The sequence below is a fragment of the Oryctolagus cuniculus genome, chromosome 7, assembly GCF_051225735.1.
Source record: "Oryctolagus cuniculus isolate XC-2025 breed Fujian yellow rabbit chromosome 7, ASM5122573v1, whole genome shotgun sequence".
Taxonomy (NCBI): Eukaryota; Metazoa; Chordata; class Mammalia; order Lagomorpha; family Leporidae; genus Oryctolagus; species Oryctolagus cuniculus.
This window is the reverse complement of record NC_142873.1, coordinates 29,668,776-29,695,587: the sequence shown is the minus strand read 5'-3', so window position 1 is coordinate 29,695,587 and position 26,812 is coordinate 29,668,776. Positions and strand designations below refer to the sequence as shown.

Genomic DNA, 26,812 nt, shown 5'->3' with positions numbered 1-26,812 from the left:
ACTCATGGGTTTTTACAAAGACAGACAAGAAAGTCAGAGGGAACCATGAGCCACAGCATTTATGCAGCAAACTTTCTGGATGTCAGCTCTGTGCCTGGCAATGTGCAGGATGATGGGGAAATAGGAGAAATGATAGTCACAAATATTTGCATGAGTTGCGGAAGTTCACTGATAGTTCAGCTTGGTTGACACATTGCAACTCAGGCTAATTTTGCTGAGTCAGTAAGTTGACAAAAAGAAAAAGGATTACCTTCTTTATATCAGGATAACATCTACTGGGTGAACTCTATATCTCAGGTGGTTGGTGTCAAATCACATAGAAACATCAAACATAAATAGAACATTTTTGAAAATAATCTCAGGGCCACTTTACATAATCAGAAGTAATATGTGCTGAAAGAAGAACCTGTTCATTCTACAAAAAATGGTAAGACATCTAGATTCTCAGGGTATTGTGGAAAGTTGCCTTCTTAAGGCCTGGTAGCTCTTTAGTTCACCTTGAATCATTTGAAATCTTACCTGAATCCTGGTTAAAACCTAACAATGATTTAGAATTTAGCAAGGATGTAATTAGGTTCAAATATTATCTCAGAACAGGAAAAGAAAGCTGGGAAAGTCTAAAAAGAATCATGGAATTCTCTATAGATTTTAGATTGTCTTAGATTCTCTCTGGAGCAGACCATTTTGATGACAAATGGACACACATACGACTCTGTGTGCCTGAGTCTCCTCTAGACTGATACCTCTCCTCACCTTACAGGAGGGCAGAATTAGAATTAACATTGGGTGATTGTGGCTGAATGTAGCTGAACGAATAAAAGCAGTCATACTGGGAAAACTGATTCTAGCTGTGACTCCTTTAATGTTTACTAAGAATCTTTGGAATGCTTCCTTTGGAACTACTTCCAGAATTTGTGATATACATTTTTTAATATCTTCAGTGGCTTTGAAATTTTGTAATATTTAATAACCTCTACAAGGGAAATGTGCAGACTAACCAACTGCTTTAAGGCAGAGAAAGAGATGGTAAAATTGGGTGGAGTCCATTGCACTTCTCATTCCTCTGAATTGAAATTCAATTGAAAGTTGACATGGATTAACATGAATCATGGTTGCAAAAAGCAGATAAAAAAAACTGAGGTCTAAAGATGTGTTAGCTTATCTCTCAAGATTCATCTCCTATGGCACAGTGGGTTTACTATGCCAGCATCATATATGAATGCCAGTTTGAGTCTTGGCTGCTCCACTTCCAGTCCAGCTCCCTGCAAGTGTGCTTGAAAGTCAGCTGAAAATGGCCAAGGTGTTTGGACCCCTGCCACCCTAAAGGGAGACCTGGATGGAGTTCCAGGCTCCCGGCTTGGGCCTGGCCCAGCCCTGGCTCTTTTGGCCAATCGGAGAGTGAATCAGCAAATGGAAAATCTCTTTCTCACTGTCTCTCTCTCTCTGAAAATCTGCCTTTTAAATAAACAAGTAAATCTAAAAAAAATTCATCTCCCTGTTGACTATTATCCTAGTGCCATGAATCCCTGATCTAGCTGATTGCTATGGCTTACATAAAACAAATAAATAAAGTTAAGCAATTCAATTACATTATTGACCTTTGTGTCCTCTGAATTTCATTTTGGTAATGTGCAGCTGCCTCTGGGGCCAGCAACTTGTCTAACTCATGCTTTGAAAGAGTTTCTGAGTGCTGCCAGTCACTTAAGGAGGGACACTGAACTTTAGTGAAGCATAAAACTGCTTGTTAAATTATCCATTCTACTCTTCTGTCTTCACAGATTGTGTGAAAGCTAGAGGCTGGCCAGAAAGTGTTGTTTAAGAAAAACTGCTATCTTACAACTTAAACAATTGAATGAAGGGTCCATACCAATTTGTCCTCAGGTTAATCAAGTATTAGGATGGCTCCAAGGAGACAATTTAAGGTCAATAGCAGAAAATCTTGTACCTGGAAAGCAACCCAATGGCAAATGAGGGTTCGTAAGAAAACCAGTGCAGACCATGACAGCATCAAAGATGGCTGATTCTTGCTTCCCTTCATGCAGAGTCACTACCTCCCACTGGCCAGAGACATTAAAATCTTGGCATTTTGTTATACTGAAGACTGTAGTCTGAAAAAAAGAATAACAGGCATAATTACCATTTATCAAAGTTCCATTAAGGGCTTTTGTGCCAGTTGGCATTTCAGAAGCTCCTCGGTAAGGCACAATACAGTTAATAAGCATAACCCTAGTAACCTCTTCAGGCTATTGGACTAATTGGTTTCCTGGATGGAACCATTTGAAGCTTGGAATTGTAGAGGGGTATCTAAGATTTTAAGTGATTTGCTCAAATTCTCACAGCAGGCTAAGTCGCTGATGTCTTTTTTCATTATTGTTCCTGTTACACAACCTTATTTTTCAAAGTATAATCTCTTTGACAATAGTTCCTTTAATGAAGGCATAAATAATATGTAATTAAAGACATACATTTGGTTCCAAGTATATTATCTTACACACGGATTTATAGATTATGTTTTTGAAAATTTCCCAGATCTAAAGAGTTATTTAAAAGTGCTATCAGAAGTTTAAAGAATGGTTGGATAAATTCCTAGGGATGCATTTCAGCAAGGATTGTTCACTAGTCTTCAATACTTTGAGATCATTATACAGAGATGAGTAAAAGGAGGCAATTGTAGAACTAACAGTAGATTATAAAACCTTTCTAAAAAGCTGCCAGTTATTTAATCCCAATGAAGATGGAGAGGAAGAACCACCAACCACATTACTTTGGATGCAGTTCTACTTGGTGCAATCTTATGACAAAATTAGTCAGCCATCTATTGCTCTGGAGTACATAAATATTTTAATTAAAAGTACATCTACATTGATAGGACTCTTTCTTGTGAAAGATAAAATCTACAAGCATGCTGGGAATATTAAGGAAGTTGCGAGAAGGATGGATGAGGCCCAGGTCTTGGACACAGACAGCAGATTTATCAACTCCAAGTGTGCAAAATATGTGTTATAAGCCAATTTGATTAATGAGACTGAGGAAATTATGCTCAAGGTATACAAGGGAAGGAACATCAGCTATGGAGAATTTGAATGAAATGTAGTTCATGTGGTTCCAGATAGAATGTGCTCAGGCTCATAAAGCAATCGACAAATTTGGCAAAGCACTTAAGAAATGTCATGATATTGAGAGACATTTTATAGAAATCACTGACAATCAATTTGACTTGATGTATACTATATGAGGAACATTACCCTTAGATCTTATGTGGACTTATTAATACTAGAAGATGTACAGCCTCTGTTTCACTTCAGGCAGTAAGAACTGCTTTAGAGACATACTTGAAGCTTCATGACAACTCCCGTACAGATGAGAATAAGGAACATGAAGCCAATACAGCAGGCGTGTCTGACAAAGAGCTGAAGACGCTACACAGTAAGTAAAGAAGAGCTCAGAATAAAACCCAAATAAAAGAGGAAAAAATGCAGAAAAACAAAAAACAACAGAGAAGCCCCCACCCCCTCAAAAAAAAAAAAAAAAAAGGAAGAAGAAAGATGATGATGAGGAGGAAAATGGAGGTCCAAAAGGAAAACTTATCTCTGAAAAACAGGCCAAGGTTGAAAATTCTTTGGAAGAGGCTATTACATTTTTAACATCATTGAAGAAGTTGATGAAGAACAAGGTAGAAACTCATCCTTTGCCTTTGAGATTTACTTTAGGAAAGAAAACAGTTCTCCTGCAATCAGTAAATAGGATATTTGGTATTGATTCTATTTATCCCTGGTTTCATGAATGTATGATTTGACTTTTTAGTACTGTTGAATATGAAAGTAAACATTTGCCTAATAGAGTTAGAACAGTGTTAAAACAAGAAACATTGGTTCTTTTGTAACAACAAATCCAAAGAATTGTAATGAAACTTTTCTGAAAAAATGAATTCTGAAAAAGAATTCTGATGCATTGCCACACAGATTATCAGCTACCAAAATGGGATATTATTTAGATCCTTCTAGTCAGAGGTGAGCTATAGAGTTGGCCACAACACTTGATGAATCTCTTACTAACAGAAACATCCAGGCATGTATGGCCCACCCTTTTATCTCCCTTCTTAAAAAATACTTATATACTTATTTGAAAGAATCACACAGAGAGAGGGAAAGGCAGAGAAAGAGATATTCCATATGCTGGTTCATTCCCCAAATGGCTGCAACGGCCAGTGCTGAGCCAGGCTGAAGCTAGGAGTCAGGAGCTTCATCAAAGTCTCCCACATAGGTGCCCAAGCACTGGGCTATCTTCTGCAGCTTTTTCCAGGCAATCATCAAGGAGCTGGATTGGAAGTGGAGCTGTTGAGAAATGGACCAGCACTCATATGGTATGCTAGCATCGCAAGCAGTGGCTTTACCTGCTATATGACAATGCCAACCTCAATATCTGCTTTAAAAAAAATTGTTGCAAAATGGGTCTGGGTGGGGCCAGCATTAAGGTCTAGCTGGTTAAGCTGCTGTCTGCAACGAGTGCTGGCATCCTAAATGGGTACCAGTTCAGGTACAGCCTGCTCAACTTCCATGCCAGCTACCTGATGATGCACCTGGGAAGGCTGCGGGCTTGGGCCCTCCCACCTAGGTGGGAGACTTGGAGGAGGTTCCTGGCTTTGGTCTGGCCCAGCTACCACTATTGTGACCATTTGGGGAGTGAACCAGCTGACAAAGGATCTCTCTCTCTCTATCTGTCTATCTTTCAAATACAACAAATGAATCTTTTTAAGAAGGAATGCTGCAAAGAAATTGCTTCAGATTCAGGAATTGCTATGGGTTTTTATAAATGGTTTTTAATTGCATTTATATGATGGTCCTTTATTTTTACTCTGTTCATTGCAAAATGAGGCAATGGGATGAAATGCTCCTTGGAAATCTGTCTAGGAGAAATTAAATGGATGTGTGAATGTGAATCTTACTTGGTACTTGTTTTGGCCAAAGTCTCCACTCACATTGCCCTCTTGGTGTGATTTCTCATGAATTCCCCACCATTCCTATCCCTGGGAGACAGGAGAAGGGCAACACATGGGTTTCTTGGAGAGGAAAGCAAAAGAGGAAAATAGAAAGAAGAGAGAGAGAGGGAGAGATGCTCATTTGTCTTTGTTCTGACTTCCTCTTGCCTCCATCCTGTGCCATGGGAAAGGAAGAGGGCCAAAGAGAAGGACAATCTTTAGCGATTTTTCTATTCCCAATGATATCTGGAAAAGATTTCCTTCCAATAACTTGGGTCTGTTGTGTATGCAGTCTTGCTCACTTCCATTCTTATCAGGGGAAGTCAGGGAGCGACTATCCAGGGCACTGGTAGGAGTTCTCCATGTTCCTGTGTGCAGGTATTTGGCCCAAGCAGAAAGTATGCCTTGATATACTTTAGGTGTCTTAGAGCACTCAGATGTAATCAGTGCCAATTAAAATTGTACACAGGTGCATCTTCACACAAAGTAGTCACCCTGACCTGCAGATTCACTTGGGTGTAGCAGGATGAGGATAAAAGGAAAAGCAATCCAGTCAAGGGTCCGTGATTTTGCCAGTTCAGTCTCTCATCTACAGAGTCCAGGGCAAGGCTAGAAAATGTAATGGAAATTAGGTAGAAGGACAGGTCTTGAATGTTGATTTGTTTTGTTTTACCTTGAATTGAATGCATTTCAGAAGGTCGAATCGATCTGCATACATTTTGAGATAGTCCAGGAATTGAGAATTTGGCACATAGTTTGGATAATCTTCTGGGAATGGAAAATCTGAGTAACACGACATCTCCTTGCAGCTGTTGGAGACCACAGACTTGTACAGACTGGCTCTTCCTTCTTCAACATGTTCCTGTGAAACAGTGTAGACGCATGAGTACGCATGCATGCACAGACACATATACTGACACAGTGGAAGTTCAGCTTGTAGAAATTTCAAACATTGACTAAGCTTAAGGTGATGCAGATGGTGTGCTCTACCTGCTGCCTTTCCTTTTTTTTTTTTTTTAAGGTGAAGGATTTTTTTTTTCCTTTTAAAAATGTATTAATTTATTTGAAGGAGGAGAGAGAGAGAGAGAGTAAGAGAGAGTGAGAATGAGAGTGAGAGAGCAAGAGAGAGCTTATCTGCTGTTTCACTTCTTAAATGCCTACAGCAGCCTGGTCTGGGACAGGTCAAAGGTGGGATCTAGGAATCTAATCCAGGTCTCCCTCATGGTGGCAGGGACTTAACTACTTGAGAATGACCTGCTGTTCCCAGAGCAGCAGCATGAAGTTGGAATTTGGAGGAGAGCTGTGATTCAAACCCAGGCAAAAGTAGTGTCTTAACCACTGCACAAAGTGCCTACTCCTAACTGCTACTTTTATATGGGATTTATTATTCTCCTCTTGGGCAACAAGGAGCATTGGCCCCTGGTGTGAATTTCTGAACAGAAGTACTAGTTAATTTATTAGCTTATAAGTTACATGCTAATAAATGAAGCTAAGATGAACACACCTGTCTGTATACCCACAGTATTACTGCAAAGATCAGGAGAGTATAGAAGTAGAACCAGGAAGCAGTGTCTGGATAGTGGACAAGCGCTAGGTCCTCTGGTTTCATGGGGTATTCTTGAAATTGTTAGGGAGAAGAGGGATTCAGATTATGAAGGATCTTGTATCCCAAGTGAAGGAGCTGGAATTTTTTTAAGACGTTTATGGCAGTCAGCTGAATGTTTCGACAGTGAAGTGATTCATTTTAAATCTTGGAAAGACAACTCTGATTCTAGAAAAAATGCATTAGAGAGGGCTGGTGAGGAAGAGGGAGGCCTCGTTGACAGCCTAGCGCACAAGTCCACTTGATGGCTGGTGAGGGCCTGAGCAGAGGCAAAGGCGACTGGGGCCTGGGGAGGAGGGGCGTGCAAGGTGGCAGAGATGCAGAATGCACAGAGCTGTGAGGTCAAACAGAAACAGGGACTTAAAGAGGATGCAGATCAAAGGTTTCCAGATTCTACAACGGCATCATGGCCTAACACCAACCAATTGTCCACTCCCAGTTTTGACTCATCACTAGCAAATATCAATGTTTCATAAGACAACCACGAGGTTGTAATGTCTTGGGTAAACAGTGCCTCTTTCTTCTGAGTGGTATCATGGAGGATTGTGCTCCTTATTTCATGGGAAGACACTCAATGTTTTAATCATTTATCACCTTGGACATGGATAGCTCCTTTACCCAGTATAAAAAGTATTTTACTTATGTGAACAAGTGGAAGCATGAACCTAAACCTCATACATGGAGAGGGCTTACTGTTTCACCAGTGAGTATAAATCTAGATCTATATGAAATGCACAGCAACCAAAGAGAGTAAAATAAACATATCCCTATGGTTTAAATTAATTTTACAGACCTCATCAACTAACATGAGTTGACTATAACCTGCTTTTCTGTGGCCCCATATCTGGTGGCCTCATTTATCCAGAATATATATATATATATATATACACACACACACACACACACTGGATATAATATTTATTCTATATTATATATAATTTTATATAGAATATATATTATATATATACTATATATATACACACACACATATACTGGAAGCCACGAGCTTGCAAGAATAGTGAGTACGTGAATACTGGTCATGGATTCTGCTGCAGTACTTTCAGCAGTGCTAATCAAGTGTCTGTAGAAAGCACCAACATGAATCGTTACCAGTCTGTGACAAGATGAACAAAGAAATCAAGAGTAAGCATTTACAAACTTTTATATTAGTAGTTTGACTCAGATTAACATCCAAGCTTGTGGATTCTTTGCTGATGACCAGAACGTAGATCAGATTGAGTTTTGTCCGACTTCTGCAGTGAGCTGTGCAGTTTGAGCTGTGTAGTCATGTGTACTAGGACTGCATTTTAATGTGTGATGTTTTAAGTTTAGTTTGAAAACTGTTATCCTAAAGTGTATATAATCTGAAATAATTTTTTCATTGAAAGATAATTTATATTTAATTATAAGGTTAGGTTATTTGAACTGGCTATTGATAAAGAACTGAAGATAAGTTTTGTTTTGTTTTTTTTTTTTTTGACAGGCAGAGTGGACAGTGAGAGAGAGAGATAGAGAGAAAGGTCTTCCTTTTGGCATTGGTTCACCCTCCAATGGCCGCTGCGGCCGGCACGCTGCAGCTGGCACATCACGCTGATCCGAAGCCAGGAACCAGGTGTTTTTCCTGGTCTCCCATGCAGGTGCAGGGCCCAAGGACTTGGGCCATCCTCCACTGCACTCCCGGGCCACAGCAGAGAGCTGGCCTGGAAGAGGGGCAACCGGGACAAAATCTGGTGCCCTGACTGGGACTAGAACCTGGTGTGCTGGCGCTGCAAGGTGGAGGATTAGCCTATTGAGCCACGGCGCCGGCCTGAAGATAAGTTTTAAAAATACAGCTCTATTTGCTTAATTTTGAGTAGTACTTACTGAAAAGAAAAACAAATGCCCTGTACTTTTCCACACCTCTTTGAACCTTGTTTCTCTACTTGGAACACTAGTGAGCAGTATTTGGAAATATTTTAGATAAGCAATATCACCTCTGAAGATCTTCGTCACCCATCCAATCTAGATTAGGTAAATGGGAAAGCAAGAAGCAAGTTTAACTGTCATAAACATCTCAGATATCAGTACAAACATTGTGTATTTAAAATATGCCCACAGATGTTTGATATCAAATACTGCTGTTTCACGCAAAATGTTTTGTTTGGCAAAAAGGTTCAAGTGTAATAGTGATTCTTTATATTAATAGCTTATGTGCACACTTTCAAAGAATGATATTTTGTTCATTTTTTTCTAATTGTTTTCTCTTCTGTGTTGTTTAATGATTTTTTGTAATAAACTTTATGACTTTTGACTATAAATTTTGAAATTTTGTTTTGTATATTAATTTGTGTTAGTCTGATTTTTCTCACAATTTATTTTTATTATATTTGACAAACAGTAGCTTATAATTAATCAGAAATTTAGGGAAAAAAAGATTGTTCTCCATAGCTCTCTAGACAACTGCCTCTTGGTCCTGTTAGGATTATCCTGAGGAATGCTGGTAACATGTGGAAGCTGAGTTCATAGCCTGGGTGAGCCAGAGATCCTGTGTGTAGCAAGTTCTCTGATGTTGGCTCATGGACCACTTTTGAGTGACAAGGCTCTGGAGTAACATAACTCCATAGAATTCTGATAGAAGCCACACATACATTTGTTTTTTAAACTTCCTGATAGATACATTTAAAAAAGCAAAAAGAAACAAGAGAAATTACTTCTAAGACTTAATTTTGTTTAATTCAATATATCCAAAATATTAAAATTTCAACATATAGTGCATATAAAATTAATGAGGTATTTTATGTACTTTTTCTCACATTAAATCTTCAAAATCTGGTGTCTTTTATTTTATTATTTTAAAAAGTTTATTTATTTATTTATTTATTTGAGAGATGAGAGAGGGAAAAGGACAGGGAGAGGGAGAGAGGGAGGGAGGTAGGCAGGGAGAGACAGAGAGAGGCAACACATTCCCATCTGCTGGGTATTTCCCAAAGGCCTGCAGGAGCTGGGGCTGTGCCAAGGTTAAAGCCGAATGCAGGAACACAATCCAGGTCTCCTACAAGGGAGGCAGGAGCCCAATTACTTGAACCATCACTGCTGCCTCCCAAGGTCTGCACTGGCAGGAGGCTGGAGTCAGGAACTGGAGCCAGAAATAGAACCCAGGTTCTCTGATGTGGGCTGCAGGCACCTTTTTTCCATTTTCATTTTGATTAATTTTTAATGGATTCAATATGATTTATAGATACAAGTCTAAGAACATAATGATATTCCCCTCCGCCCTACCCACCTTCCTTCCTTCTATTTTGTGTCTTTTTCTTTTTTAGTTTTTGAAATAACATATTTAAATTTACATTACAGTAAAAAAGGCTTAATACTTCACTGAATAAGAAGCTTAACAAGAGAAAAGCAAAAAGACTGTAGTTTAGTGGGAATATAGACTACAGCTATAAGCAATAATTAAATGTATAAATGACTATTTCATGCATATATTGACCCCAGTTTTGGGGTCAATGAGTCATTCATAATTTCTGTTTTTTTCTTTTTTCTTTTTTTTGGACAGGCAGAGTGGACAGTGAGAGAGAGAGATAGAGAGAAAGGTCTTCCTTTTGGCATTGGTTCACCCTCCAATGGCCGCTGCGGCCGGCAAGCTGCAGCCGGCACATCACGCTGATCCGAAGCCAGGAACCAGGTGTTTTTCCTGGTCTCCCATGCGGGTGCAGGGCCCAAGGACTTGGGCCATCTTTCACTGCACTCCTGGGCCACAGCAGAGAGCTGGACTGGAAGAGGAGCAACCGGGACAGAATCCAGTGCCCCAACCAGGACTAGAACCTGGGGTTCCTGCGCCGCAGGCGGAGGATTAGCCTAGTGAGCCGTGGCGCAGGCCCATTCATAATTTCTTTCAATGAAATACATCCAATGACAATGTAACATCTAAATAATTCCTGTGTAGTTATAACAAGTTCATTTGCATAAAAAGTAAATGTTCCTCTCAACAGCATTACACACAGGAATCATTTTATGCAGATTGCAATGCAAATAATTATACATTACTTTTTTGTACTCTATTAGTTACCACAGATCAGGGAAAACATATGATATTTGTCTTACTACTAAGCTCAACACCCACTCCTTGTGTATATTGTATGCATATACAGTCAAATGCTAAATTTTATTAGGAAAAGTGGATTCACATATCCTACAGTGATTGAATTGAGTTTAAAATGAAATGAAATGCAATAAAAAAATTCATACTTTAGTCATACCAGCCAAATTCCAAGCTTTCCATTGCTAGTGTAGCTGATGACTACCATACTGGATATCACAGTTTTACAGACTCCTCAGAACTGAAGGTGGATTATAGAACTAAGTATAAAGGAGTCAGGTTTTCTCTATGTTATAGGAACAGAGAAAGTAGCTATAAAGAGCTACAACACTGATAAGTGAGAGAAAAAGCAAGGGAAGAATCTGCAGTGTAAGTCAAAAAATGTCTATTGTAAATATTTAGGGACAATTAGTGTAGGACCAAATTTCTTTCACTCTCCTGTGTCCAAGAACGTCACATGCTAAGTACTTTATTGTTAATTCTGTGAATGTCTAGTAAACAATAATACAAGGCTAAATTACACACACACACACACACACACACACACATGCTGTTATACTGTTAGACAGAGTAGAGACATGTATGATACACGTTGTGAAGATTTCCATTACAAAAACAGTTCAAAAACCTACAAGCATTCTGTAATCGTGTTTAAACATCAGAGTAATGGGAATTCATGGAACTGGACAAGCTAGGGAACCACTTATTTTATGAGTTCCTAAAGCAAATGAGCAAACAAACAAAAACAGGAAGAAAAAACTGTCTTGTGAAACTTAGAAAGAAAATTGTGAAGTCAGCAAGAAGCAAACTGTCCAGGAAGTGCTGAAGCCTATTGTGCAATAATGCTCCACAGATGTGATTAGATGAGCAGCTAGCCTGGAGGGGACATTTAGCCCAGAGGGAGAAACCCAAGACCAACTCAGTCCTTGTTTTCCTTTCGTCCCACTATTGTTTCTCCTGGAGGAAGACAAGGTGTGTAGCATTTAGCACGCTGATAGCCAGTAAGGGTCTACAGACGGTCTTGACACTGCGCCCGGTGGTTCTGCCAATCTCCTTGTGTTCCGAGTATGGACACACAGGGCCCCCTGAGAACGGACGGGGTCACGTAGGGGAAGAGTTTTGCTCTGTTCCCATGACAGGGAGAAGGAGGGAGGAGGGAGAAGGAGAGGGGAGAAGAAGATTGGAGAGAAGAAAAGAGCTTTAAGAGCATGAAGGCAGGGCTTCTGCCTTTCTGGCCTTCTTTGGTCCTGTGTGTGCAGTAGTGAGGTCACCATTCTCCACTGGGAACCTCCATGGGACTCCCAGAGACACTCCAGCGTCTGCCTGACTTGAGCTGTGAAACAGATTCTAAAAACTCATAGAACAGAGTTCCTGGCAGCAAGGGCCCAGAGGTACAGTCCCTGGGGTCAGTTTCAAGCTGCACGTTTTAGCTGGATGACCTTGGGAATGTTCTTGAGCTCCCTGTGTCTCAGCTTCCTTATGCATGTGAAGGAGCAATAGTGGTGTATACCCCCAGGACAAACTAAGGGCATTGCCACAATGCATTTAGAACAGTATCTGGCAAGCACTCAAGATGACATGATTCTCTGTGGTTTTCTTCTCATCTACAACTACCCGTGGAATTTGCTGACTTAGCGGCATTCCTAACTAGGAATCCTAACTACAATCCTCCTAACAAGGAGGAATGTAGGCACTGAGAAGAAAGTTTAGACATACCGAGGATCTTTCCTTTCACATTTTAAACGTAGATGTAAAATGATAAAAAAGTTCAATCCTAAATAGAGACCCTCTCTCTTGGGGCTGGCACTGTGTTGCAGTGGGTTAAAGCCCTGGCCTGAAATGCCGGTATCCAATATGGGTGTGGTTCTGGTCCCGGCTGCTCCTTTTCCGATCCAGCTCTCTGCTGTGGTCTGGGAAAGCAGTGGAAGATGGCCCAAGTCCTTGGGCCCCTGCACCCACGTGGGAGACCTGGAAGAAGCTCCTGGCTCCAGATTGGTGCAGCTCCAGCCATTGCAGCCACCTGGGGAGTGAACCAGAGGATGGAAGACCTCTCTCTGTCTCTACCTCTCTGTGTAATTCTGTCTTTCAAATAAATAAAATAAATCTTAAAAAGAGAGAGAGAGAGACCCTCTCTCTGTACGCTCGAGATTCGTAGCTCCTCTTCTGCAAGAATAATCATTCCTTCTTTTCGTTTCCCTAGAAGAGCCAGTACCCATTGCACTTCAGCTTCCCTTCTCCCCAGTGACAGTCAGCCTCTCACTGGAGGGCAGAGTCCTATTCTGGGACCCACACAGGAAATATAGAAGCCTCAGAGGAAAGTTGGAGAACCCCAAGAATGAAAGCTCCTTGAGGGTAGAGGCCAGCGGATCATCAGAATGCAATACATGTTTATTGGCCCTATGAATAAAGGAGACCTGGTGATCTACTGAAGTTTTGAAAAACAGACTTCTTCCAAGAAAGATGATAGGAATCAGGTTTACTAAGCATAAAGAAGAAATGGCTGGCGAAGGTCTTCCTTCATGATTGGAAGACATGTGCTCACACTTGCTCCTCATCCCCACGGAACGTGCTACGTGCGATAAGGAAGGCGTGTAGGAGATGCTCCGGGAGTGTTGGCTGAAGAACTGAGCGATGCACATGCAGAGGGAAGAGCTGGGCCGCAGAGGGCAGCATTCCAGGCAGGGTTGCGAGGCCTGGAGTGCATTGCAGGGATGTGACGAAAGAAACAGAAGGCGTTCCTACGAGCACAGTATAACGACTCACCTCCAGGTGCCGTCAGGGTGGTCTTACCTGAAGGTTTTGTTAACGCCCCTTCCTATACTGAAATCTCTAGGGATTATATTAATTTTCAGTGACAGGACAATTCCTCGAATTTTGTTTCTTAAGTATTTCTATATAACTTAGAGTGTGGCTGTCCTAGCCCTTCTCTTTCTCTCTGGAATCTGCAAAGTTGTGCTGAACACAGGTTTCCCCTTGTCTGTCCCACTTTCGCTTGACTCAGTGAACCTGTTCCAATATATGCCTCCCTACAATTCCACTCCTTCCATTTACTGCCAGAATCTTGTCCCAGTGTTTGGTCTTTGGGCTTACTATTTTCTTTGACTGAAACTTCTTTAAATTACTCTGTTAATTTAATTGGGCAGTCTCATCCTCCAAGCCAATGGTCAATTCTTGCTTGATTACTTGTGCTTGTTTGGAATACTGGGTTAAGAAGGATTCTGAGGCTTATTGAGAGAAAAGTATTAAATTTGATTAGTAATGTTTTTAAGAGGCATGAGGTAGGAGAGAGTTTTGGCCCAGGAGACAGGTTTCTGCCAGTTTGTCCAAACATATGCATTTAAATTTTTAAAATTTATTTGAAAGGTGGGGAGAAAAGCTGGGATGGAAAGAGAGACTGAGAGAGACAGAGGGAAAAAAACCCCATTTCCTGATTCACTCCCCAAATGTATGCAACAGCAGGGGTTGGGTTGAGGCTGAAGTTTGGAACCAGGAACTCAGTCCAGCTCTCCCATGTGGGTGGCAGGAGCCCAATTACTTGAGCCATCACCAGTACCTTCCAGGATCGGCATTAGCCAGAAGCTGGAGCCAGGAGTCTGAAGCCTGTGTCGAACCCATGCATTCTGATGTATCTTAACCAGCCAGGCCAAATCATGGGAATGGATGTGCTCTTGTCCCCAGTCTCCTTTGGAAAGTCTCCATACATTGAGGGTCACATTTAGTGGCTGGCCACAGCTTAAGCTATGCAATTCTTTTGTGTAAGGCCAGCTGGCCTGCACTGGAAACTTGTGACTAAACTGCAACTTTGGCTTCTCTGAAGCTTTGCCCAATGAACTAGAAAATGAATACTTTGTTCCAGTTCCAAACTCCTACCCTCTGTCATGGGGAAATGCTGTGTCTTTCTCTCAAGCCCTCAGGGGCTCTGAGGCCAGGCTATCTGACACCTTCCTCGCTTTCACCCCTCCTGACAGCTTTCTTCTGCGCACATTTGAAGATCATGGGAAGTATTTTTGCCTTGAAGGAGAGAAAACAGGAGCTTTGAGGAGATCAGGGAGATCCGATGTTTTCAGGCTGAGCGGTGAAGCCCACAGACACTTTCTCTGCCTGACTTTAGGATCTCCACGGCCCCAAGAAGGGCCTGGTAATTCCCTTGCGCCCCAGACCAGCCAAGGTAGGCTGTAGAGTGTCCCCTCCTTGCTCCTTGTTCTTTTGTTCCCCTTTCCAGCCCTGCTGTCACCCTGCTGAGATCTGAGATTATTACTTTCCTTTTGCTGCAGAGGAAAAATAATAATAATAATACAAAAAAATCCTGTGATTGTTCTTGGCATGGGCTGGGATTGCCTGGGCAGCACGACTTCGCGTACAGAACTCAGCTTACACTGAGCTGTGTGTTGCTTTAACGCAGATGGAGCAGGAGTCAGGAAAAAATGCAAATAGCAAACAGCAGTCTTGCAGGCAAAGGCTAAGATTCTTGCTCTTGTCCCCGATTTGCAGCCCCTAATCTGGCTTCAGAATCCTTTTCCAGTCCTGCTCCCCTGCTCCTGGACTTTCCTGAGCTGCCCCAGTCACTCCATTTTTTCCCACACTGTGCATGCATCTTTGGAAACATTTGCTCCTCTTGGCCCTGGATAAAGTCTGTAAAGCTGTAGGCTTTGGACCCTGGTTTTAGTGGCCTGTCGTGGCTCAGCAGACAATCCCAGCCTCCCCCACCACCCCCAAAGCAGCCAGCCCTTGTGCAAGAAACACAGTCACCTTTCCACACTAGCCGAGCCACTCTCCGATAGACAAATACAGCTGTTGAACCCGCACTCACCGTGAATCTCCACAGTCCCCCAAGGTCATCACTTCTCTCAAAGCAGGTGGGCTCCAGGCCTTCCTCCAGACAGCACTTGATGGAGGCCAGGCCGCTCACCCCAGCTCCCACAATTGCCACTCGCTTGGCCATGTTCTCCTGCACAGGGAAAATGAAGTTGAGCGTCGTATTCGCAAGAGCCCTACCCAACCCTTGGCTGCTCCGATGATCCAGGAAGAAAAAAAAGTTTGGAAGATGAAGGGATCTGCTCAGTTTTACTCCTCTATAGTGTGCCTCGGGCGTGTGAATGTGAAGAGGAAAACGTTCAGGTCACTGGGTTAACCCTTGTGCTTGGCATGTTCCCACCCCTCATGGGAAGCTGGCGCCAACTGTTAGCACACTTGTGGTTGAGGCTGCAGCGCCTGGCAGAGTGGCTGAAATTGGAGCCTTCAGTGGACAGACTCTTGCATTCTAGGTGGTGCTGCTGACTCCAGCTTCCCTTCTCTTACCCTAGACCTGAATAGAGCAGCAGACCAGGAAAGGATCAGCTTGCCAAACCTGTTCTTTTTATCACATGAGACACTGAAGTTCAGATTGGAGTGGGGACACAGCACAGAGCCAGCCAGGGCAACTGGAGAGGTGGAGTTAGGAATAGGAGCCAAGACACTGTGGCAAACACAAATGTTGGTGCAGCACTGGCCAGCCCTGCTCAGCTGTGCTGTTGGAGTGTCCCCCTTCTGGCAGTGATGGTGGCCAGTGGAAGAGGGGGGGCATTTGTGGGGGAAATGTAGACATGGGAAGCCAAGCCTCCTCTCTCTCTCTCATGCTAATATGATTCACCTGTGGGCAACATAGCACGCCACCATCACCACAGGTTAGAGAATCTTCTTGTACCAGGCCACAAACTTATGAGAACTTAAAGGTACAATGGTGTATTCATTAAGCATACCGTGCTGCCAGTTACTAGTGTGCGATCTTGGGAAAATCATTTAACATCTCTGGTTTGTAAGAATAGAGAAAATAGTACAACCGTTCTTGGCACATACTGGGTATTCAACAAATGCAAGCTATTCTGACTATAAAAATGTTTTCCCAAATTGGTTTCTTCTTTACATCAATAAGCCCCTGTTCTTTCAATTCCTGTAGCATGTCTGCTCAATAGATGCTGTTCCCTGATTTGTTTTCATGACAATTTTATCTCATAAAGTTTGTAAGCTTTAAAATTAAACAGGAAGTGCCCCCCACCCACATACACACACATAGGTTTCTTGAGCATTTGCTGTTGCCTTGATTCACCAACGCACTCTCTCCTCCAAGCCTGATAACACATCTTCTGTCTTTTGGGTTTGGGAATCTGAGAGAAGCAACTTAAGGCATTTGGCTTAGACTGAGCTAGAGTTTGCTTCTTTAGTTCCCCCCACAGAGGCTTTATTTGTTTTGATTTCTGCTGTGTCACCAGTGCCTAGGATGGCACTTAGAACATAACAGGGATTCAAGAGATGTTTCTTGAATGAAACAAAAATGTCCCTTTTTTTGGGTGTCACATGAAAGCATTGTAGGGCTGGTTGCTTCCTGTAGCAACTGGATATGATTTATTGGGGAAGAGCCAGTAGATGCCCTTTTTAGGGGAAGTCATGCCTTAGGTCCTGATGGGAACTATAGAATCAAGACCTGCATGTCACCCTGCCCTCCCTGCATCCCCAACCCTGGACCTAAGAAGAATAGCATGGCCCTGCTTTGGAGAGGCAGCTGAGGTGAGAGTGTTGGACCTGGTACATCTGTTTCAGATCCCAGATGTATCTATCATGAAACAGCCTGGTGACATACAGAAACTACTTGCCCCTTTTGGTTTTCTCATTGGTAAGATAGCAAGAAATGCTTAGATATAATAGACTTCCAATAAATATCCACTTTCATGGGAAAAAATACCTCTAAGAAAAAAGAGAATGGTGGTACATCTGGTGGGAGAGACTTGAAAATTAAGAATAACATTTTTTAGGGGCTGGCGCCGTGGTGCAGCAGGTTAAAGCCTGAGGCGCTGGCATCCCATATGGATGCGGGTTCTAGTCCCAGCTGCTCCTCTTCTGATTCAGCTCTCTGCTATGGCCTGGGATAGCAGTGGAATATGGCCCAAGTCCTTGGGCCCCTGCACCCACACAGGAGACCCGGAAGAATCTCCTGGCTCCTGCCTTCAGATCAGCGCAGCTCCAGACATTGCAGCCATCTGGAGAGTGAACCAGTGGATGGAAGACCTCTCTCTGTGTCTCTACCTCTCTGTGTAACTCTGTCTTTCAAATAAATAAATTAAATCTTTAAAAAATATTTTTTTCTGTAAAATATTAAGACAGAGATATGTCTTCTGTACACATTGTAATAAGAGTATGAAGGAAGAGGTGTGAATTTCCATATTGTGAGAAATCAACACAGACAGATGCTGTTTGCTCCAGGTTTTGAAAGAAGGACAAGACTGCAGTGAGCAGAGGAGAGGGGCAAGGGAGGCCCAGAATGAGGGATCAGTAAGAGTAAGGGCTGGTGGGGTTCTGCTGAGGCATGAGGGCCTGACTCCATGGTGAGCTGGCCTTTCTCTGACTCCTAGGAGAACTACGGTATGTGCCCTACAAGAGGGGGTTGTGTTACATTGCTGATGAACTTGATCATGTCTGTTAGCCCTCTCTCTGCACAAGGCTTTGTTTCTCTGAAATAGGCCATTTTTCTCATGGCTCCTAGCAACGTGCTTGGGCTGTAATAATTGTTGCATAGATATTTTCAATGGATTCATTTCCTGATGGGTAATGTGAACTTACTCATTATCTTATATACTTTTCAGTTAAGAAATGAATAAAGCAAATACTTGCTGAATGTTAGTATCTTGGGCAAAACAAGAAGGCAGTGCTATGATTCTTAAACTACACAGGGGCCCAGAATTGTATTAACTTTTTTTTTAAATTTTTTTTTTTTGACAGGCAGAGTGGACAGTGAGAGAGAGAGAGAGAGAGAAAGGTCTTCCTTTTGCCGTTGGTTCACCCTCCAATGGCCGCCTTGGCCAGCGCGCTGCTGCCGGCGCACCGCGCTGATCCGATGGCAGGAGCCAGGTGCTTATCCTGGTCTCCCATGGGGTGCAGGGCCCAAGCACTTGGGCCATCCTCCACTGCACTCCCTGGCCACAGCAGAGAGCTGGCCTGGAGGAGGGGCAACTGGGACAGAATCCAGCGCCCCGGCCAGGACTAGAACCCGGAGAAGCCACCCTCACTCTTGGTCTCAATCTTGCAGCCAGCACTTTATTTATGCATTCTTGCCACACATCTTGGCATAGGAAAAGTCTCAGAATACAGTTTGGCATAGACTATGCAATGAATGCACAACCTTATGTGGGTTGTGGCATTTTAGGCATGTTCAGAGGTAGTTTATTCAGCTGGGTGGTAGTGGAGGTGGCGAGGGTGCCTACTTGGCCTCTGGGAACAAAGAAGAACAAGATAAGAGGCTTGGGTTGGAGCAGGGCTGTGCACTGGGATTTCCACCCTCCAGCAGCTCTACACTTCTTCAATCCCATTTATAACCACAACCACCAGATACAAATTCTCCAGACTAAGTTGACCACACCCTAGTACAGAGGAGAAACTCTAAGAAACAATCAAGGTCTGAGCCTCATTTTCTACAGCTGTGAAAAAGGTGGTATTGGACTGCCTATCTAGAGGCGACTTTTCAAGACCTTTGATATTTATAATCTTGAATTTAGCAGGGAGTGGGATTAACAAAAAAGATGGAATTAGAATAAAAATAAGGAAATTTTGTCATAATGCAAACAATGGAGCAAAATCATGTTTTACAACAGAAAAAAAGATGACAAATCAGCATACAATATTGAAATTCCTCTCCCCTCTCCCCCACTGATGCCAAATGACAGCATTTTGTAGTCCACTCCCACTTCCTGCTGTCTCAGATCACGCTAGAAGCTGCTGATGGAAGCACTTAAGGAAGAAACAACCAATTTCCCTTTGTACTAGAAATCCAAGTTCTCCCCTTTGGTTAAACTCCTTAATAATCTACCCAGCAGAGTACTTACCGACGTACACAAAAGCCTCGATAATATCTGCCTTTACTGTCCCGTTACAGGTACGGGAGCTCCTCCTGGACTTCGAAGCAGGGAGTGGCTTTACAGTTCTTCCAGGGTCATGGACAGAGGGAGTTGTGATCTGGTTAGGTGATTCTGCTCTGAAGCACAATAACAGAACAGGAAAAGTCCCCATCCACCTCTGCGTCCAAGGGAATTGGAGAGTATATCTGATTACTTACTGTGTGTACTTGTGATTCCTTGTGCCTTAGAACCCTGCCACAGTTAGGATTCTGGAGCTAGCAGAGATCAAAATGGTCACTGTGAGGCAGTGCTGTTGGTCTGGGAGCTCACAGCACACCGGATGAACCCAGTCTAAGAGATAAGGAATGTTATGCAGGATTTGGAACCTATGGTTAGCTATTGTTTATATTTTAACTTGCTGATTAGTTGCAGCAGTGAAATGCTACAGAGAATGTGGTGTGGAGATGTGTACTTTAGCCTCACTCCTCTGCCTACAAGTTTTAAACTAAGGGAGTTTCAGCAGCCTCATCAGTCATCAATTTCACTCTTCAAAGGAGTGGGAATAAAATAAGAAAGATTCACTTGTAGGAGTTTTGTATCAATTCACATTTACAGAAAATTAATTTTTGAAAATCACCTATGACCACATTATTATACTCAACTTTAAACTCTTGCTCAAGTGCAGGTGATTGATTGCCCATGCAATTGGAAAGCACAAGATGTGTATACCAGAGGAGCTTGACCTTTGGAATCACCAGCTCTGGGTTCAAGTATTATGTTCACCTGTTATCAGAATACTCTTTGAAAAATTGTATAACATTTATCAGCTCCAGTTTCCTCAATTTAAAATAGGCACAATAACACCAGCTTCAAATAGTTGTGATGGGATTAGATGAGGTCATATATGCCAAGTCTTAACACTGTATACAATGGTGATGCTGATGCTGATGATATCATTGCCAGATAAGACTTTTTGATTATTGATTCATAATATTGAAATGATACCCACAGGACAGGAAAGTAAATTCTGGGAGTAGTGGGTTGAAGCCAGGAGAGCGTTGTGGAAGAATGCACTTTCCTCTTGTTTGTTGCTATGGTAAAACCACACCCTTTGGCCCTGCATCTGAAGGGTCTTGTGTGTCACTGAGTTTGTTGCTTGCTTCTGGGATGCATGCCTGGCCTTAATTTGGATTATCAAATATTTGGCACGGAGACAGCATTTTTATTTCTAATGCATTCTGCTGCTTTCCTATAGCTATGAAGATGACACTTGAATAATTTCAAACAATTTTTATGCAGAAAGCAAACACTCAAGACTACTACTAGTTCAAGTGTTTTTAAAAAATGTTTATTTTTATCTTCATTTTATTTGATGGGCGAGAGAGAGAGAGAGAGAGAGAGAGAGAGAAAGGGAGGGAGAGAGAGAGGGAAAGAGGAGAAAGGAGAAGGAGAGGAGAGAAAAGGAGGGGGGAGAGGAGGGGAGGGGAGGGAAGAGATAGATATCTCCCTTAACTGGTTCACTCTTAAATGCCTCAATGGCAGAGGCTGGGCCGGGCTAAAGCCAGGAGCCCAGAGCTCAGTCTGAGACTTGAACATGAGTGGAAGGGACCCAAGTACTTGAGTTACCACCTGCTGCCTCCCAGTATTTGCATTGTCAGGAAGCTGGAATTAGAGTGAAGCCAGAAGCCAGGAATTGACCTAGGCACTCCAACATGAGATACAGGTAATGCCAGCAGCATTTCCTTCTTCGTTTTTTTTTTTTTTTAATTTTTTTTTTTTTTAAGATTTAGAGTTGCAGACAGAGAGGGAGAGACAGGCAAAGGTCTTCCATGCAACGGTTCACTCCCCAAATGGCTGCGATGGCTGGAGTTGAGCCAATCTGAAGCCAGGAGCCAGGAGCTTTTCCCAGGTCTCCCATGTGGGTGCAGGGGCCCAAGCACTTGGGCCGTCTTCTACTGGTTTTCCAGGACAAAACAGAGAGCTGGATCAGAAAAGGAGCAACCAGGACATGAACCAGCACCCATATGGGATGCCAGCGCCACAGGCAGAAGCTTAGCCTACTATGCCACAGAACTAGCCCTGCAAGCAACATCTTAACTCTATGCCAAATATCTATCTCTGAAGTATGTTTTTAAAAAAACAAAATATGCTTAATGTTGTGTCAGGAACAGCTTTAGAACCAAGGCCACCATTAGTGTCTCAAAGCCCATACTTAAACACTTACTTGATATGTATCTCATGCACACTAAGGGTATGCCAGGGCTTCCCCAGACATACTGTTAACATAAGAACTTTGCTATATTAGTTGATCAGAAACACAATAACTTTATTATAATCATGCAATTTTTTATAATTATCAAGATACTTACAATAGTTAAAAATGAGAAGACTGATCTCGCATGCAGCAGTATGAAACTAGACCCCTACGTTACAACTTACACAAAAATCAACTCAAAATGGATCAAAGACCTAAATCTATGACCTGATACCCTCAAATAACTAGCAAACATTCAGGAAACTCTCTAAGACATTGGCATAGACAAAAACTTCTTGGAAAAGACACCAGAAGCACAGGCAATGGCAATGAAAGCCAAAATTGACAAATGAGATTACAAGAAGCTGAGAAGTTTCTGCACTGTGTAAGAAACACTTTGCAAACAGAAGAAGCCACCAACAGGATGGGAGAAAATATTTGAGAACTATGCAATTGATAGAGGGTTAATGTCCAGAATCTATAAAGAGCTTGAGAAATTCAACAGTAATGATACAAACAATCCAGTTAAGAAATGAGCAAAGGACTCAGGCATTTTCAAGAGAGGAAATTCAAAAGGCCAACAGACACTTGAGAAAATGCTCAGGATCACTAGCCTTCGGGGAAATACAAATCAAAACCACAATGAGGTTTCACCTCACCCCTGTAAGAATGGTTTTCATACAGAAATCAACAAACAACAAATGCTGGCGAGGATATGAGGAAAAGGGACCCTAAACTGCTGTTGGTGAGAATGTAAACTGGTAAAGCCACTATGGGAGACAGTATGGAGAAATCTCAGAAATCTGAATACGCACCTATCATATGATCTAGCCACCCAACTCCTGGGAATTTACCCAAATCAAAAGAAATCCTTACATGAATGAGTTATCTGTACCCCCATGTTCATTGCAGTACAATTCACAATAGCTAAGATAGGGAATTAACCCAGATATCCATCAGCTGTTGACTGGATAAAGAAATTATGGTATATATACACTATGGAGTACTACTTAGCTGTAAAAATGAAAGAAAAGAATCCTGTCTTTTGTAGCAAGATGGATGCAACTGGAAACCAGTATACTTAGTAAAATAAGCCAGTCCCAAAATAATAGATATATGTTTTCCCTGGTCCGAGGTAACTAATAGAGTAACCAAAATGTAATGTACTGGAGTGAAATTGACATTTTGAGATTTGATGATTGTTTATAGCCCTTTCCTCTTCCATTGAGGAAACGTGTTTTCTTCTTCACACAATTTGTTGAATTCTTTTACTTAGTGTAGGGCTAAGTATATGATCAGTAAGTAAACTGAAAATAGATCTTTGTAAAAATTAAGAGTAGCAATGGGAGAAGGAGGAGGGCGAAGGGTTGGAGCACAGGCAGGAGAAAGGGTAGGGTGGGAAGCATCGCATTACCATTTTCACATTATCATTCCTAAGTCTGTATATATAAAATAGCTGAAACTTATATAACTTAAATAAAACTTTAAGAAAAAGGAAAAAAAAAGAAGACTGGCCTTTTTGGAACCTTCATTTTCTGCTACTTTGGGAACTTACTGTTAATTCATTGTAATTTGGACCACAGGATGTAGAAAGCTACTCAGTCCCCTTATTCAAGTGAATCTAAACTCTAGAAGTCAGGTGGGTAGAGTTTAATGCTCTTTAGGAAATGTATCCTGCCTTCTGGAAAGTTGGTAGGAGAGTACCTCTTGGCCCCCTGGTGGAAGGTTGAAACAGTGCAACTAGTCCGGTCAAAGCACAGTGAGCCAAAGTAACCTGTGTCCTTTCTGCTCAGAACACCAAGTTGCCAGTTCAAGACCCAGTAGACCTTTCACTTTCCTTCTGTGTGGAAACTGTCAACTTTCAAGATACCTGTTCAATTAGCTTGGATACTGTAGTGACAGCCAATCACCAGTGGACACATTCATGAAAGAGAAATAATCTATGTTTTATTCCAAGTATTGAGACTTGGAGACTGGTTGTTCATGCTTCATTCGTAGCCTTCCCTGACTGACGCTCTAGAGGTAGGCTTCTTGACACTTTCATTGCATTTCTACAGTACCTTTGTAAATCTCTCTTCCCTTCCTATTTTCCCTGCTCAGATTCGTATTTACAGTCATAGAATTGTAGGGCTGAAAGGGAACACAGTCCTGTGTTTCTCCAAAGAGTTTGTAATGAATGGGAAATGCTGACATGGCACCATATTTAGGAAAATGGAGTATAATGTGGAGCATATTAATGAGCGTTAGTCCCAATTGTGAACTGGATCTACTCAGTGCAATGTTTTTTCTTTCTTTCTGAAAAGACAAAACAAAGTTAAATGCAATTCCCTATTGCTAACACCTGTCCCTCCCTGAAAGCATCAAGGGGTTCCCCACCTACACACATTTCTACCAAAAGCACCTTCCTCTGCGGTGCTTTTTAAAAATTCTAAGAGGAGCTAGTTTCGTAATTCCTTTACATTTTGAGATTGTTCTTTTTGTTTTTGTGAGACATGCGTACAGAATGAAATCACTGAAAGGGGAGGGGAAGGAGCAACAAGCCCAACTCTAGGCCACGTGCTGTGCTTGGGATGAGTCTTGAATCTGCCAGCAGTGGTGTGTTGTGGCACACCTCTACTATGTGAGGATAGGAACAAATAACAGCCTGTTTCTCTTAGAAATCTCTTAAATGTCTTGGTGGCTTGATGAGGATTTTGAGTTAGGAACTATTCTGTCACTTAGGATTCAGTCCTGTCCTGTGTTTCCCCCAAAGGATTTGTAATGAATGGGAAATGCTGACATGGTACCATATTTAGAAAAGTGTAGTATAGTGTGGAACATATTTTTATCCATAGAATGGGATACTTACCCTTGCTTTGCCTAACACACAAGGTTGTGGCAGAGATAAGAATATTTGTGTATGTTTTTGAAAATGCTACAAAACTCATCTAACCAAACCTCAAAAGTTTGCATTTGTTTTTTTCCATGTTCATCTGTTATCCCTGAACATAGTGCAGTGCCTGACATCTGTGAGTAGGATAGGCATAGCAAACGTTTGGTGAATGAATGACTGGCATTCATCATATGTCTGCTTGAGGAATATGTCTAGTTTTTTCCATGATGCTGTGAGTTTTGTAAGAATAGGGACTCCGAGCTGATCCCTTGTGTGATATACAGACCTTTGTGTAAGGCTTAGGCAATATGAAAACATATTTGAAATATATGTTGATGGGAGCAGCTGAAGTCTCCCCACTGTGACGGCTCTGCCCTTGACTTTGCTTACGTTTTCATGGTCTCCTCTGTGTCTGTGTTGGCTTTTAACTGCAGTTAGCTTAACCTTTTATCTATTTTATAAAATAGTTCACCTCCACTATTTCTTTTTCACACTTAATATCCTTACTGAATATGGGACAGGTCACATTGAACTCTACTTAGCGTTCTGCATCTCAGTGACTCTATTCTTTTTGTTGTTGTTGTTGTTGTTCTTATTTCCTTTCCTTTCTTCTTCTATTAAATAACTCAAACATTTATCTTTTCTCCTGAGAAACTCAATTCTGACCAAACCCAGTTCCTTCAAAATCTCTCCTTTTTGCCTCCAGGCATTTGTGAGCAGTTTTTTTTTTTACATTACCATTTCGAACACCTAAGTTAATATAATGTTTATTAATGTAGCCATTTATACAATTTTATCTTGTTATTAGATACAAACATGCTAAAATAATTTTTGAGGTTTTTTTTGGACAATGTGTAGGTCATTAGCTTTTTAGAGCTGTTGAGAATAATTTCTATGTAGGATCTACAGAGATGGGAAAAATCAATTAACATGATATTCTATGGACATAAGACACACACTGGAAAACACAGAGAGAAGTCACAATATATTTTTAATGATTTCATCATCCTATACACTATCGTTCAACACAGGTTTGAGAGACTATCCTGTCAGCAAAACTTAGCTGGGCCCCCTTAGAAATCTCAGACAAGAGAGCTTCAAAAAACTGATGGAAAAGTGGAATTAAAATATGATTATTTTGGTGCAAAAAGTGAAAATCTCTGCTTTTTTTATAGTTCATAGTTTTTCATGAATTTTCTGCATGGATTTCAGTTTTTTTTTTCCATCAAAATAAACCTAGGGGTGGGCATTTGGCCTAGCAATTCAGACATGACACTTTTTGGTACAACTGTGCCCTGTGTTGGAGGGTCTGGGTGTGAGTTCTGGCTCTACTTTCGTTTCCAGCTTCCTGTTGGTGCAGAGCCTGGGAGGTAGCAGAAGATGGCTCAAGTGCGTGGATCCCTGTCACCCACATGGGAGACACAGACTGACATCCCAGCTCCCAATTTCAGCCTAGCCCAGGCTATTGCAGGCCTTTGGGGGGGTGACCCAGCAAATGAGAGATTGTTCCCCTGTCTCTTCACTGTCTCTCTCTGTCTTCCATGAAGTTTCTGAAGTCCCTTTGGAGCTTGAGTCTTAGCTTCCTGTTGCATAAAATAAGTTGTTAAAATGAAATATAATTAAATAATATTGAGTTGTTTATAGCATCTAGTGGCTTTTAGTATTTTATACAGGTTGCTAACACTAGAAATAACCCAACATCAAGAAAAATTAAACAATCAACAGATTTCTACTGGTGAGTAACTCAGAGAATAAGAAAATCCAATAAAGAAACTCTTTTTAGTCATTATAATCTCTTTAGTCATTAAAATCTCTTTCCCAGGGCAGCGCTGTGGCATAGTGGGTTAAGCCACCACCTGCAGTGCTGGCATCCCGTATAGGTGCTGGTTCAAGTCCCGAGTGCTCCACTTCTGATCCAGCTCTCTGCTATGGTCTGGGAAAGCAGTGGAAGATGACCCAAGACCTTGGGCCCCTGCCCTGGTGTGCGAGACCTGGAAGAAGCTCCTGGCTTCAGATCCGCACAGCTCCAGCTGTTGCGGCCAACTGGGGAGTGAACCAGCGGATGGAAGACCTCTCTCTATCTCTGCCTCTCTTTCTCTCTCTGTGTAACTCTGATTTTCAAATAAATAAATAAATCTAAAAAAAAAAAATCTTTCCCCAAAT

The 26,812-nt window shown here is 41.9% G+C and overlaps 1 protein-coding gene and 1 pseudogene across 7 annotated transcripts in view; one reads left to right on the top strand and one right to left on the bottom strand.

Moving 5' to 3' along the window:
- The window catches only part of FMO1 (flavin containing dimethylaniline monoxygenase 1), a 29,432-nt gene extending 9,556 nt beyond the window's left edge, over positions 1-19,876 (bottom strand). For 2 of the 7 annotated variants that reach the window (XR_016236691.1, XM_051856026.3), the window contains exons 1-4: positions 19,742-19,876; positions 15,470-15,607; positions 5,652-5,840; positions 1,946-2,108 (exon numbers count right to left, since the gene is read on the bottom strand). Coding sequence is in view for 5 of the 7 variants with exons in the window: in XM_051856026.3 (XP_051711986.3) it covers positions 1,946-2,108; positions 5,652-5,840; positions 15,470-15,601 (484 nt within the window). In the remaining 2 variants the exon portion in view is untranslated. 7 annotated transcript variants of the gene reach the window in all.
- Positions 2,268-4,354, top strand: LOC127493507 (N-alpha-acetyltransferase 15, NatA auxiliary subunit pseudogene; annotated as a pseudogene).
- Positions 19,877-26,812: the final 6,936 nt, after the last annotated feature.